Raw genomic sequence first — 11131 nt, forward strand, 5'->3', positions numbered from 1 at the left:
GCTTAACGCATGCATCAGATATTTAGTAGCGTATATAATAGTGTGTATCTATGAGTGGTGCTATCGGTGACGTAGTACAACTTCCGTTACTATGAAATCTCTTTCCGCTACATTTCCCGTAGTGACAAATCCACACGATCTCTGCTTAAGATGTGTCTTTTAATTAGTCCTGGGTGGACCTGCATTTGGACATCGTCAGTCTCTCGCTAACTTTACAGTACAATGTTTGTTAAATCTTCTTGTCAGGATACATTCTTCTTGTTCGTTGAAGCCCCGTTCATGTTAGCTCAGTTTAGCTCGGGTTAGCCGAACTCGGCTCCGGTTAGGTTAGCTTAGCTCGTTACCCCGACACGACACGTACGTCAGGCAAAGAGCGAGCTTCACAAAGTGTTGCAAAGTGTAAAAATGTGTGCCAGGCCTACCCCCGAGCACGCGGAGGACCTGCTGTGTGGGCGAAAAGAGGAGAAAGAGCGACAGGAACAAGAAGTGCAGCATCGCCTTCTCTCCCATCCAGTTGCAGGTTTGGACAATTTATGTCACGTCAGAAAATATCTTTCTTTGTAGAATCTATTTAAAAAGAAATCATTTTCCCACCAAGTCACTGTTATATTTTGCATCCCAGCTGCTTCATGTAGTCATAAAAAGGTTTTATTTAACAGTAAAAAAAATGTGTCATTAGGAAAAATATCTTTTTCCAGAGGAGTCCCTCCAGACCCGAGAGCAATACCCGGCCCGAGTTAAAGAAGAAGTGGATACGACCGGCCCGCCGTTCATCTTTGTCCCTTTAAAGAGCGAAGACGAAGGTCCGAGCGACGACGAGCTGGCGTCCCGGACCCGAGACGTCGGGTCGCCGGGCCCCGAGATCGACCGCGACGGCGAGCGCTTGCAATGCCCCGAGTGCGGGAAGAGGTTTTCCTCCAAGAGGACTCTGAGGATCCACGCCCGGGTCCACAGTGGCGAAAAACCTTACATGTGCTCCGAATGCGGCAAAGGATTCTCGCAAAAGACCACTTTGACCCGACACGCGCGGATGCACAGCGGCGAGAAGCCGTTCGCCTGCGCCGTTTGCGGCAAATGCTTTTCGGAAAAGGGCAAAGCGACCAAGCACGCCGCCACGCACAGCGGCGACAAGCCCTTCGCCTGCTCGCTCTGCGGTAAGAGCTTCTCTTTTAACGGCAACTTGAGGAAACACGCCGTCACGCACAGCGGCGAGAAGGCCTTCTCCTGCCTGATTTGCGACAAAAGGTTTTCTCACAAGGGCAACTTACGAAAGCACACCCGCACGCACACCGGCGAGAAACATTTCGCCTGCCCGGCGTGCGGCAAGACTTTCGCCGATCCGTCCAATTTGAAGACGCACGTTAAAAGCCACACTGGGGCGAAACCGTTTGACTGCTCTGTCTGCGGCAGGAAATTTTCCTACAAGCAAAGTTTAGAGCGACACGCCGCGACGCACAGGAAAAGAAGCGGCCATTTTTCTAGGGACCGTTCACCGTCCCGTGACTTTTGATCCGGCCGAGTCATTTTGATCAATTTGTTGATGGGAAAATTTTGGCTGCAGCCATGAGGGGGAACCATTTGGGAAAACCTAGCCGTCATGTTCAATAAAGAGATCAACACCAAAAATAAAATCACGGTCGCTTTAATTCTGTTTTAAAATTGGACTTGATTTTCAGGCTGCCATTGACGGCAATAAATGTCCAATGTGATTTGATTGGGAGTCCTGGCAGCAATCATGGATTTTTTTTATTCAAATAAAAACGTTAGAACAACTCATTTTCTCTTAAGAAAATGTGAAAACTGAGCGTTCTTTTCATTTCAAGTCATTGGCTGCCAATGGCAGCAATGGATGTCTAACCAAATTTGACCGGGAGGGATGGCAGTGATCATTTTATTCATTTGTATTTTATTTCAATGACAAACGTAAACACAAACAGATCTATTTCTATTGTTGTTTTTAATTTTCAAATTAATGTCTAATTTCTGATTCTCTACCTTTTATCGAAAACAACAGAAGTTTTCATTAAAGATCATTTTAGCAATAAACGTATTCTGATGGTACACGTGCAATTCCACAACTGTGGTCTATCTTAACAAATATTACTATACGCGTATTGGCGATTATTTTGAATGAAACTTTGCCCGGAAATAAAGCAAGTCCGAGGAAAGCAACGTCATCAATAGGCGCCGTCACATGATGACGCCGGCATGGAACACCTTGTAGCATTTCCGTAGATGTCAGAGCACGTACCAAATCGCCTTCGGAACACAAATTATTCCAGAAATGTCATAAACGAGCTTAAAACCCGACACACCGTAAGCCTTTTACAACTTCACCGTACTCAAACGCCATTTTAAATGTCTTTATGTCTCGTTAAACTCGTCTTGTTGCAACTTGAAAATCTGCTAGCTTAGCTCGCCGCTAACTTGTTTTTTTTGTCCACATAGAGATCGAAAACATTTCAAAATGTGTGCAAGGCCGACAGCGGAGGAACTATTTGGTGGATGTGAACCAAAGCTTTTCCAGCATCTTGCAGGTTTGTTTCGGAAATATCAATTTTTCCATGCATTTAATGCCCTTCGAATTATTGTTATTCCTATTGTTTCCTCATAAAGTGCGTCGATTTAACTCCACGGTTGCGATTGACGACGTTAGACGCCTACTGTTTTCTGACTTCCTGTAGATTTTAACACCCTAGAAGAGCATTTTGTAGGACTGGTGGCCAAAAAAGCTATTATTCATTGTGCAACGTAAAGTTATTGCAAAGCGATATTTTTAACATAGCACCTGTACAGCTGGCACTTGAAAATCCCCCTAAGTAATAATACATACTTCACGAGGGTTGCCGGAGCGATTCACTGACCGTACCAACTGTTCCGATAAACCAGGAGTATAAACCCGTAACCTTTTCCATGAAAAATATCTTTCCTCCAATCTGCCCATGAACACATCCCTTACATTTGAATTAGGATGACGCAGCATTGAATGATATTTCACTACCGTAGACGGGGCCCGACGTCCCATGCATCTTTTTGGAATGTGGGAGAAAACCGGAGTACCCGGAGGAAATCCACGCAGGCCCAGGGAGAGCATGCAAACTCCACACAGATGGACATGACCTGGATTTGAACCCAGGACCTCAGAGCTGTGACGCTGACGTGCTAGCCACTCGCCCCACCGGGCCGCCCCTGCCTAGGATCACTTTCAAAACTTTGCGGCCAGAGATTTAACTCGTACAAACACAAATGTGTTGTTCTTCTTTTGACACATAGATGTCAGCCCACAATATCCCCCTCCCCAACCCCCGGACCTTCCCGTTAAACGGGAGGAAGAACCGGAAGCCCTGTCCGTCAAAGAGGAAGAGGAGGACAATGCCATCTGCAAGTTTCCCTCGACCTTTGCCCCTTTGAAGAAGGAAGCGGAAGACTCGAGCGAGGGAAACGTGGTGGAGGAGCCTCCGATCGTCACCTCCCGGGCTGGCCCCGCGGCGCAGCTATCCGAGGGCGACGGAGAAGACCCTCAAGCCGACCTCCTGCCGCCACTATCCGACGTGACTGGGGATGAGGACGAAGAAGGCCCCCGGGGCGACCTCATGGCGCCGCTATCCGACGGCGACGTGACGGAGGATGCCGGCGAGGTTGCCCCGGGCGACCCGACAGGCGAAAGCGAGAAAGGCCGCTGGAAGTGTTCTCAGTGCGGCAAAGGGCTGAGCACCAAGGGCAACTTGAACAAGCACACCAGGATCCACAGCGGAGAGAAACCCTTTGCCTGCTCCGTCTGCGGGAAAAGCTTCGCCGCCAAGATGAATTTAACCCGACATGCCCGAGGCCATACCGGAGAGAAACCCTTTGCCTGCTCCCTCTGCGACCAGCACTTTTCCACCGCGGCCGGCTTGAAATGTCACACACGGACGCACACCGGGGAGAAACCTTTCCGCTGCCCAGCCTGCCCCAAAAGCTTCTCGGACAAGACCAATCTGGCGACGCACACGAGGATCCACACCGGCGCGAAACCCTTCGTCTGTTCGGCGTGCGGCAAGGCTTACTCGGACAGGTCCAGTCTGAAATCCCACGTGAGGGCGCACGGCGGCGGCAAAAGCTTGGCCTGCCCGCTCTGCCCCAAAGTCTTCTCGGCCGAAACGAGTCTGAGGCGCCACGCCAGGACGCACGCCGGCCAGAAACCCTTTGCCTGCTCCGTTTGCGCTCGGGCCTTCGCCATCAAGTCGAGTTTGACGCTGCACGCCAGAAAACACACCGGGGAGAAACCCTTTGCCTGCCCCGCCTGCGGCCAAAGCTTTACCAGGAACGCTAATTTAAAAAAACACAGACTGGAAAAAGAGCATTGATTGGCTGCCGTGTATGAACCGGAGTTGGTTGCACGCCAGAAAACACACCGGGGAGAAACCCTTTGCCTGCCCCGCCTGCGGCCAAAGCTTTACCAGGAACGCTAATTTAAAAAAACACAGACTGGAAAAAGAGCATTGATTGGCTGCCGTGTATGAACCGGAGTTGGTTTTATTGAATTGACCTTGAACTTAGTAGTGATGATTGTCACATCAGCCAATCAATCCGCAGTGACTTGAGACCTCTTGAACACTTACGAGTCTTGTCCGCTAGGGGGAGGCACATTCAAGAAATGACTCTTTTCAATGGACACTGTCCATTGAAATATGTGTAATATGTGTAATAAGTACACTGCCTTTAGGATTAGAACACATTAATGTGGAGGCGTAACCCCAAATTCTTTGCCGCTTTTCACTCCGAACGTAAAAAAGAACTAAACTAAAAATAGACAAGTATTTATTTAATAAATAACAGTCTAAATAGGCCTGTCAGTGGACCAATGTGTCTTTTATTTTTTTTGCTAGAATTAAAATGCCCAATATGTTTGAGAGTGCTCAGTCATTTGTCGCTGGGGGGTGCCGGAGCCTACCCTGGACCGTCATTGATAGCCAAAAGAGCATTTTCTTATGCTAGATGTTCTCTAAAAGAAGCCAGCACGCTCTCTTTGTGTGGAATTATGAATCGAGCGATTGTTGTTGTTCAGCGACAAAGGACACGGAACACGGCACCCTTTGAAATTGTTGGCCAAACGGCCTCGTTAGTCGTCCCCATCGGATTTGCTTTGTTGCGCAGCTTTAGCAGAGGAATTAGGCTGCGCTCCACCGATGACATCACTCTCATCTACTTCCTTTGTGACCGGCAAATTCATCGGTAAAACAAAATGGCCCTTGTTTTCGTGACCGGCGGAGATCAATTTAAAACCGCTAAATTGGTGGGGACCGTTATTCTTCGGAAAAAAAATGCGGGTTGTACAGTGGTTCGGCGGCCATTCGCAACCCATCGCTGGATATTCCCATCCTCTTTAAAGCTTGAATGCAGAGATTAGGAATGGAAGAAATACATACGTGGACGCTAGGGGCTAGACGCGCGTCACGTTTGGGCTGTCTTGGCGTCCCCGTCTGATAAGTCTGCGTGAACAAGCACTGATAAAGCATATATATTTTTTTTTCACAGCTCTATTGCCTTCGAGTGATAACAGGGTGGACCGACCGCACCTCGTTATAATAGCATGGCCCATGCATGATATTCACCAAAAATGCAAAAATGTGACGTTGAGGACGAATAATATAGCGATATTGGAAGCTTCTCAAATCCAGTGACCCGTATGTGAATATATGTGATTGGAGGATGCCTAGTATGAACATTATTTTGTCTGTTCAGAATTCTAGATGTTAAACTTGAGTCTGTCATCTTAAAAATGTAAAACAAAAAGAGTCAGGTCGATGAGTTCCTGATTTATCACGGTGGGTCTTTGATGTTTTTTGGAATGATTTCAGATCGCATTCAAACGTGTCGATTTTTTTCCAAAGGTCCGCCGAGAAAAAAAAAGGAATTTAAAGTGTTCTGATAATTATTTTTCCTGCAACTTTTTTTTTTTTTTTTTTACCTCCGGTTTACCTCTCGTCGGCGTCCAATCCTTTTGAGTTGGGGGGAGCGGGTGTCAATTTATCAAATATCAAATGTCGCCACTGAATAAATGATGCATATTGAAGATTATTGTTTGTGCTAATTTATATGACTTGAAATGTAGATGCTATTCTTGTTCAGGGGGCATTATTTATTTATCTATCTGTATATAAGCCACACATTTTTTTCAACATTTATTTAGTTTGATTATTATTATTTTTTAAACGGAATGATCAAGGCTTATTTCCTGCCTTTTCAATACAAACTTGCTTATTTTTGATTATTTTCAGACATGACTACTTTTATTTTAGAAGATGCTATTCATTCATTATAATTGTAGTCCAATAATAAAAAGGTTCGAGACGCTAAGATGCAGGCTTCAAAGTGAGGGATAAGAAAGATGCACTTAAGGCTTTGACCAGCACATATTGTGTCATAAAAGTGACGATACACCTCCAATTTTGCAAAATGTCTGTTCCACTAAAGAAGAAAAAGCACGCCCCAGAAAAATGCTCCATTGATTTTATTGTGTTTTTTCTCCTTTGTGAAGGCCAAGCATTTCTTGGACATGGGAAGAAACGGCACCACCAAACCAAGGCGTCCCTCAAAGTGGCCAGATGGAAGGAACTCTCTCTCTCGGCGTTCATTTTGGAGCCGCTCGGCGGAGCAACTCGCTAACGGAAGGAGGCGCGGACCTGGCGTCCCTTCAGCGGCTGGGGGGGCCGGTAGTTGTCGGCCATGCAGCACTCCTCCTCTCCTTTCCCGGTGAAGAGCAGGCGGCGGAACGCGGCCATCTGCGGACGGAGAAGGCGTGCGTGGGGCAAGCCGAAAGGCCAGAAACCAGAACTCCAGAACCCCCTCCCCCGTCTCAACCGCCCCAACGGTACCTGGGCGGGGCTGACGCTGATGGGCTCCTTGAGGACGATCCACGTGACGCTCTCCAAAAGCGGCGGCGTGGTCAGGGAGCCGTCGTACGTCCAATAATCCAGGGACGTGGGCAGAAGGCTCTCGGGGTTAAAGTTTGGGAAAGTGCTTTGCGCTCCCTGCAGTCCAAAAAAACACAAAAAAACAAATGAAAATACTCATCCTCACCTTCAGCGTCATCCGAGCATCTTTTCATGGTTTCACCTTTGTTTTGATGGAATCCAAGCCATCCAAGACTTTCTGCAGTTTGGGGTTGGCCGCACCAATCTGGATGGAGGATTGATAAGTCTTTTTTTTTCACGCCATTTAAAAGAAAACATTTTGAATGAAGCTGGCTGGATTCATGGCAGACAAAAGCAGCGTTTTGGGACTCGATCATTCACGCTGCCATTCATGCTGATCCTTGCGGGCGTGCCGGAGCCTCTGGACTGCCGCCACCAGTAGGCCCGAACGCGTCGCCGGCCAATGGCGACGCGGCGAGCAACCGATCATTCGTGGCTGCAGTTAGCCTGGCTAGCTTGCACGAAAGCAAGAGCGGCCGGAGAAAAGCCACGCAAGACCCACCTTGAGGAAGACCCCGACCACGGCCAATCCGTCGGCTTGACTGGCCGCCTCCCCGAAACTGGGATATTTGGTGTTCCAGTGCACCAGGTGAAGCTGAAAGAAAGGCGAGAAGGACCGTCAGTCATCACGTTGGACGAAAATGGCGCTGAAATCAACTCATTTGGTAAGAGCCTTGCCAAAATACTTTGGAGGTCTCAATTTACGTCCAATCCATTTGAAGTGCTTTATTTAATGGCCGTCCCGCCTGAAATGGATTGGACGTCAACGAGTATCATTCGCATCACGATAGCTGAATAGGTGATTTTTTTTTTAACGTGACAAATTATGATAGTCTTTGTGTGTGTGTGTGTGTGTGTGTTTCTCTTCACCTCGCAGGGGAACTTGACACCATTAACGGTGTGCTCGGAACCCCTCTCGTCACTGGCTCCCCAGTGGAAATGAAACTGCTTGAGACGGTAAGTTCCGCTAATGGGACCTCCGGTCAGGGCTGGGGACAAACAAAGCGGAAATGAATGCTATTGATGTATACTTTACGAATTCGTAGTGCGTTCCAAGCGGTCCCGTGAAGCGCAATGGCGACATCTCGTGGTCAATAGGCGAACGAATCGTGGTATTCGATGTATTTTTGCTTTGTCAAAACTATGCGTTAACTCATTTCCTGTGTGTGAGGGTCCACATGAGCGTCCAATTTATTTCAAATATGACCCCCTGGATCTTAAATGCTCTCGTTTCAGTTGTTCAATCATAAATTGAAAAGAATATTTATTATGTTTTTGTTTATTCCAAAATTGTAAATAAAAGTAAAAAGGAGAAATAAATTAAAAAACGATTTTAGTTAAAAAAAAACTACTAATGAAAAAATACTTACAGTAATACAGCATTTTTTTTTTGCCACTTTTTCTTTTTTTAAGGGAAAAATGCTATTTGCTCATTCACTGTTAAGTATGTGTTGTGCTAGTGAAAACCACATGTCAACATTGATTGACCAAAACACGGAAATCTTTTCAGCATTCTACCCATTCACGGTCCGTACGAGGTTCGCGGAGGGTGCCGGAGCCCATCCCAGCTCTCTACGGACCTGGCGCTGTTTTCCCCGCCCGACAGATATAATGACGCAAATGAAGGGGCGGCGACGTCACGGCGTGTCATTATCTGCCGCCCCGCACGCGGCGGGGTGGGGTGGGGGCGTAAACAAGCTACTGTAGCCAGCCAGATAATACGCGACGTGGACGACCAAAGCGCCATTGGATAGACGCTACGCGGCTCCATTGAGATGCGGCTTACTGGACGAATCCACGTCGTCCAAGTAGTCCACCTGGAAGGAATGGCCGTTGTTGAGAATGCCGGTGGAGTTGGACGGGTCGTATTTCAGCTTCAGGGGCTTCAGGGAGGCAGAAAACAGGGCGTCCTTCGGGACGATGTCCACGGGAGACTGCCGGGGGCCGTTGGCGATGGGGTAACCTTCTTCCCATTTGTCCGGCCCTGCGGAAAGCCACAATCCGTTTAGTGACAAACTTGGCCAAAGGATTAGAAGCGTTTATTCTTCCTCTGGCCAAGAGACACCCTCCCTCCCTCCCATCAAAATGTGAATGTCCAAACCATTTCAATCGGGAGGGGGGCAATTCCTCTCACTAGAAATGGTCTGGACGTCTATCACAGTGCATGGCGGCCTTTGAGTTCATGACATAACTTTAGTCATTACTTTCATCAATAGGATTGAGTGCCGTGCTAATATCAAAATACTTTCATCCATCTCTGTGGATTTTTTTCTTCTCTTTTGTGCATGGCATCATGATTGCAAAGCCATTTTTTTAACCCCTAAAGTGTAGCGAAAAATAATAGCGGTCATGCTGTCCAAAAACAGCATGACCGCTATTATTTTTGTGTGTTACACTGTTTACAAGTAATAAGAGTAGCCAAAGTGCTCCAATATGTCAAATCAGTCCACTGGAGGAAACTTTAATGTTGATTCTCCCCCAAAAAAGCTCTTAAAATTGCCAAAAATCTATAAAGTCACGTATATAAAATAGGAAAATGTCGATTGCATGAAAATTAAATACAGAAATAAAACAGATTCAAGCATGAATTGTATAAAATCGTTTTTTAAAAAATCCCCCATGCAACAGATAGACAAAGTTTGCCAGTGTAATAAGTTTAAGAATAATAGAACTCACCGTTAGAGGGTCCGTATCCCCATTTATGAGACATGTTTGCTGGTGTGCGCTTGACGGACGGCCACCAGATGAAAAAAAAGAGGTTTTGAGATGATAAAAGGGAGATGGAGAAGTGAAAGGTCAACGCCGGCAGGAGCTATTTATATATGTCCAGTGGCAGAGGTGGTCCTGGCTGAGATGATGCCCTCCCTGGGCGGACAACTCAAGTACCAACCCACACACCACCCCAAGTATACAGCCCCCACCCCACCCGCGATAGATATCAAATTCAGGCATAAACACAAACACAGGTCTTCTTTCATATAGTATCACTTTAGCCCCAAAACTCATTTTGACCTATAAGAAGAGTACAAATAAAATGCACAAACCCTGAACCGTAAAAATAAGGTACAAAACATTCAACTATTTCAAATAATTAGCATCACTTGAATGAAGTGCTTATACTCGAGTAAATATTTTAAATTGCTTTTGCCCTTTTTACACTTTAAAAAAATATTAAATTGTGCTCTTGATCATCGGATTGAATTTTAAATGTAACATTTCTGGCCTTCTGTGCATCATCATCATCCCCATTAGTTTATTACAGAAAGACAAAAAAATGTTATTGAGCCATTTTATTCGGGATGCAATGACACTTTTCTAACGCTAGGGAAAGGACATTGTTTCATGATATTTTTTTATCATTGGAAATGTATTCATGATTATTTCATGATTTATGTTGGTTCTATCCAAAATGTTTCTTCCAATAGAATTTTGTATGAATTGAAATCCTCCAACTTTGAGTCTACTGTAAAAATATTTTGCTCTTTTTGCGTGGAATCATCCAATTTTCTTTTTCTGGTCAGCTCAATAGCTTCTTGTTGCAGATTTTAGGCAGGATAGCGCAAAATACGATTATATTTAAATATTTGTAATGTTTCTAATATGTCATCCAATTAAAATTGTTTCCCTAAAATGTTTTTGAACTTCGCCATTATTTGTCGCAGGTCTCTTCCATTAAGTCACCAAAAATTGTCATTTACTGCCCCCTTGCGGCTGAGTAAGAAATTGATTTACTACAGTAAGTATGAATGCATTTCCTCTTAACAATTTTACCTCACTAAATTCTTGACGATTTTTTTCTTGAAATAACTAAAAAAGAAAAAATAGATTTAAAGCCTTAAATGTCAATTATTCCAAATCCTTAAGCATTTTCTGCACCTGACTAATTGACTAAACACTGAAGACCTTTTGAAAAAGAAGCCAACAGAACTATGTATTTTTTTCAATAAGCTACATTCCTGTCATTTTTCAGTTGAAAGAGTTATAAATATGAGTTGAGATGCAGCCTTTTTTTCCTAGGCCTGCAATATCCTGACGCCTCGGGCAAAAACGCCATTTCATATTCTTGCCTCCCCAAACGAAGTCCAAGTACAACATTCGGACCCAATTCTTTCAAATTTACATTTTTTTTCAAGTCAAAATTTGCGATGTATGTTGACGTTGGGTTTAAGTGATTC

The 11131-nt window shown here is 45.4% G+C and overlaps 2 protein-coding genes across 2 annotated transcripts; one reads left to right on the forward strand and one right to left on the reverse strand.

The window, feature by feature from the left end:
* Positions 1 to 60: 60 nt before the first annotated feature.
* Positions 61 to 4370, forward strand: LOC144085810 (uncharacterized). The gene is made up of 4 exons (XM_077615463.1): positions 61 to 520; positions 699 to 1508; positions 2451 to 2537; positions 3274 to 4370. Exons 1-4 carry the CDS (start codon positions 406 to 408, stop codon positions 4344 to 4346), a joined length of 2085 nt encoding a protein of 694 aa, XP_077471589.1. The 5' UTR covers positions 61 to 405; the 3' UTR covers positions 4347 to 4370.
* A 2108-nt stretch (positions 4371 to 6478) lies between these two features.
* cahz (carbonic anhydrase) lies at positions 6479 to 9799 on the reverse strand. The gene is made up of 7 exons (XM_077614494.1): positions 9633 to 9799; positions 8743 to 8940; positions 7827 to 7945; positions 7459 to 7551; positions 7099 to 7161; positions 6858 to 7013; positions 6479 to 6764 (listed from the first exon to the last, which is right to left on the reverse strand). The coding sequence occupies exons 1-7, from the start codon at positions 9664 to 9666 to the stop codon at positions 6645 to 6647; spliced, it is 783 nt and encodes a 260-aa protein (XP_077470620.1). The 5' UTR covers positions 9667 to 9799; the 3' UTR covers positions 6479 to 6644.
* Between the last annotated feature and the right edge of the window lie 1332 nt (positions 9800 to 11131).

The sequence above is a fragment of the Stigmatopora argus genome, chromosome 12 (genome assembly GCF_051989625.1).
Source record: "Stigmatopora argus isolate UIUO_Sarg chromosome 12, RoL_Sarg_1.0, whole genome shotgun sequence".
NCBI lineage: Eukaryota > Metazoa > Chordata > Actinopteri > Syngnathiformes > Syngnathidae > Stigmatopora > Stigmatopora argus.

Excerpts from the sequence above, each read along its gene's own strand:
- LOC144085810 (XM_077615463.1), top strand. The coding sequence starts at position 406 with ATGTGTGCCAGGCCTACCCCCGAGCACGCGGAGGACCTGCTGTGTGGG. Across the intron at positions 1,509-2,450 it reads TTCACCGTCCCGTGACTTTT|ATCGAAAACATTTCAAAATG; the intron begins GATCCGGCCGAG and ends GTCCACATAGAG. Across the intron at positions 2,538-3,273 it reads GCTTTTCCAGCATCTTGCAG|ATGTCAGCCCACAATATCCC; the intron begins GTTTGTTTCGGA and ends TTTGACACATAG.
- cahz (XM_077614494.1), bottom strand. The coding sequence starts at position 9,666 with ATGTCTCATAAATGGGGATACGGACCCTCTAACG. Across the intron at positions 8,941-9,632 it reads GGGATACGGACCCTCTAACG|GGCCGGACAAATGGGAAGAA; the intron begins GTGAGTTCTATT and ends GGCTTTCCGCAG. Across the intron at positions 7,162-7,458 it reads TGGTCGGGGTCTTCCTCAAG|ATTGGTGCGGCCAACCCCAA; the intron begins GTGGGTCTTGCG and ends TCCTCCATCCAG.